Source organism: Eurypyga helias, unplaced genomic scaffold (assembly GCF_000690775.1).
Source record: "Eurypyga helias isolate BGI_N326 unplaced genomic scaffold, ASM69077v1 scaffold14285, whole genome shotgun sequence".
NCBI lineage: Eukaryota > Metazoa > Chordata > Aves > Eurypygiformes > Eurypygidae > Eurypyga > Eurypyga helias.
In genome coordinates, this window is record NW_010250888.1 from 25,591 (window position 1) to 28,670 (window position 3,080).

The window sequence follows — 3,080 nt, forward strand, 5'->3', positions numbered from 1 at the left end:
GGGTCTCCGAGCGGCGCCTCTCCCCGACCCATCCTTTCGGACCAATTTTAACTCCGCAAATATTTTTTTCCTTAGTGGATTTGGCTCCACGCCTCGCCCATAATAATGAGGCGGCGAGAAAAGGAGGTGCCACGTTTCATTAGCGTGCCTTAAAGGGCTCCTTGTTTGGGTTCACAGTATATTAGGGTCATTCAAAAGGCTGTTTTTTTTAAAAAAAAGCAGCTTCTCAACTATTTTATTGGTTAGCAAGTTGAAAGACCACACTGCTATCGGATTACCACCGCGCTGACAGTCCTAAGGTCTTGCCTAAAGGGATCATGCACCACAATAAAGTTTATTAAATAATAAAACTTATTAAAATTGTTAACCCGATTTATTTTATTCTCCCCAGCTTATACAAAATTTGGGTTGATAATAAGCCAGCTACTGTATATACAGTAAAGCCTTTGCTTTATAATTTAGTTTAATTGGATTTAAAACTTGAAGTAAATTGTCGCGTGCTGTACTTATAAGTTAGTAAAAACTGTGGTTTGAAAATAAATTAATCTACTTTACTCCATGCTTAATTAAACTTCCTTAATTCCTAAAACTGTTAATGAGAGCATTGATTAAACAATAAAACTAATACTTACTCCAAGCTCATATGCGGCTGTGATCAGCTCCCCTGTGAAAAAATAATGTAAAACCAATAATTACTATTAGGAAATGACACTCCTCCAAAGTTTTCAAAATCCAAATGCTTGCATTGGGGTTTTGCATTAATTTGACTGGATAAAACTGTAAATCTGTAGAGATTTAACAGCATGAAATTTTCTAAGAATATTTTCTCCCTCTGATGTCACTGCACAAAATATCTTTTGTATGTTTTCGCGAGACTTATGAACAGATAAGTGAAAGCATAGGTAGGCTCGGGTAAAGAATGGCCCGAGAAATTCAAAACGCAGACGTTTTGTGCTTGTGCATTTTTAATTTAAACCCAATTGACTCAGTAACTTTCAAGCACTACAGTTTGCAGCGCTTAAGCTGCATTGTCTCTTAGACAACCCGGTTGTTTCTGATTAAACCCCCTCCCAGCTCTATAGTTTTAAAGAGGGAAAATACAGTCATCGATCGTGCAAATCTGCACCCGTGTATTTGGGAACGCTGCTCTCCCTCGGGGCTAAAGCAGTTCTTGCAGCATCTGCTTCACGAGTAGCTCTGTTACCTGTCAGCGGATGCTGCATCCAGCAGCCGCTCCCATTAGAAGCACCATTCAGACTTTGCATTTCATTTGTATTTTACACCAGGACAAATAACTGCCATAAAAAGATCCACGTTAGCATGATCATTAATAATATTTGACATTATTAGAGTGCTTGACGCTGAAGCAGTTTGCAACGCTCCTGATCAGCGTTCATTAAATATATTCAATAGGCACGAACACATTCAGGGACGAAGGGCACAACCAAGGGGCGACAAAATTTAAATTTACGTCTGCTTTTCCTTTTTTCCCCCTCAAATTTCATGATCCGATTTTGCAGAGCCTTGTCTTACTGGTCCCGTTAATTTTGCAAGCGCCAGGGTCACGGTAGCTTTGTCCCGTCGTCACATGGCAAAGATGCAAAACGAAGGGTGCTGTTGGCTTTAAACGCTAAATTATCAGTATTTTAAATTTTTGCACAGTATTACTGCCTTACCAACCAACAGAAAGGATGAAGGCTGTGCAAATGGCACCTTTAAATCTTGACATTACAGTAAACACCCTATTGCAAAAGGAGGATGCAGGTCAACCCGCTGTCGATGTTTGCCACTGCCACAGAATTATAGCTATCGCCCCGCGCAATGCCCAGGGACAGCCCTGCACCTTTCTGTGCAAAAGCCTCTCTAGTGTGGATTTTACCACGCTTGCAAACGCCAGCTATTGTCATTGCTATTCTGCTTCAGGAAAGTTTCAACTTATTGCAAGAGAGCCTGGTAAAACTAGATGCAATGGGACGTCTCCACCCCAAGCTGACCCTTTTAATTTCCAGTAATTCTGATAATTCCTGGGATGGGAAGGAACCAAACGCCCTGCATGGAGCAAAAAGTGATGCCAATAAAGGAAACATGAGCTTTAGAGGCCCCCAGACTGCGGCTAACAGTGGATGCCCATCGCACTGCGGGGATGCTGCTCCTGAGCCGTGGCTTCACCTTCATCAAGGTCTGTCTGGGATACAGCAACACATGCACCTAAAATGGCTAAAGATTAAGAGCATGCATGTTGTTACGGTATTTGTTCCTATCACAGTCAGAAATAACTCCAGAGCAATACTGACACAAACTAACCAGAAAGCTGCAAGAAAAAAAAAAAAGTACTAAAGCACTGGTGGATGCCATTGCCAAGCTCTGAAAGTACAACCTTGCCTCGTAAGAATTAAGGAGAAAAAAGTTAGAAAATGTGCAAAACCAGAATGCAGCCCTCTTGAATTCCACTGGGATAACCAAAAGGAGTGCATAACACACAGAGAAAGACGACAGCATCGACAAACTTGACTTCGATATATTCCTCGTGAGAGAAAACGACCTGTGGTGTCTTCAGACTCCAGCTCAAATTGAAGAGTTTACTGGGAAACAAAGATGCTCCGAGGGCTGGAGCCCCTCTGCCATGGGGACAGGCTGGGAGAGTTGGGGGGTTCAGCCTGGAGAAGGGAAGCTCCGGGGAGACCTTATTGCAGCCTTCCAGTGCCTGAAGGGGCTACAAGGAAGCTGGGGGGGACTTTTTACAAGGGCCTGTAGTGACAGGACAAGGGGTAACAGGTTTAAACTGAAAGAGGGAGATTGAGATTGGAGATCAGGAAGAAATTTTTCCCGCAGAAGGTGGGGAAGCACTGGAACAGGTTTCCCAGAGAAGCTGTGGATGCCCCATCCCTGGAAGTGTCCAAGGCCAGGCTGGATGAGGCTCTGAGCAACCTGGTCTAGGGGAAGTGGGACTGATGGGCTTTAAGGTCCCTTCCCACCCAAACCATTCTATGATTCCTGCATAATGTTGGCGTAAATACGATTCTGACTGTCCAGCCTGATTCCCCAGTGAAGGTGCTCAGGCAACAGGCCCAACACCGCCT

The 3,080-nt window shown here is 43.6% G+C and overlaps 1 protein-coding gene across 1 annotated transcript in view; it reads right to left on the reverse strand.

The window, feature by feature from the left end:
• TMEM260 (transmembrane protein 260) overlaps positions 1-664 on the reverse strand; it is a gene marked incomplete at both ends in the record, with an annotated part of 25,631 nt that extends 24,967 nt beyond the window's left edge. Inside the window, 1 exon segment of the mRNA XM_010151827.1 lies at positions 633-664. Coding sequence (XP_010150129.1) covers positions 633-664 — 32 coding nt within the window.
• Between the last annotated feature and the right edge of the window lie 2,416 nt (positions 665-3,080).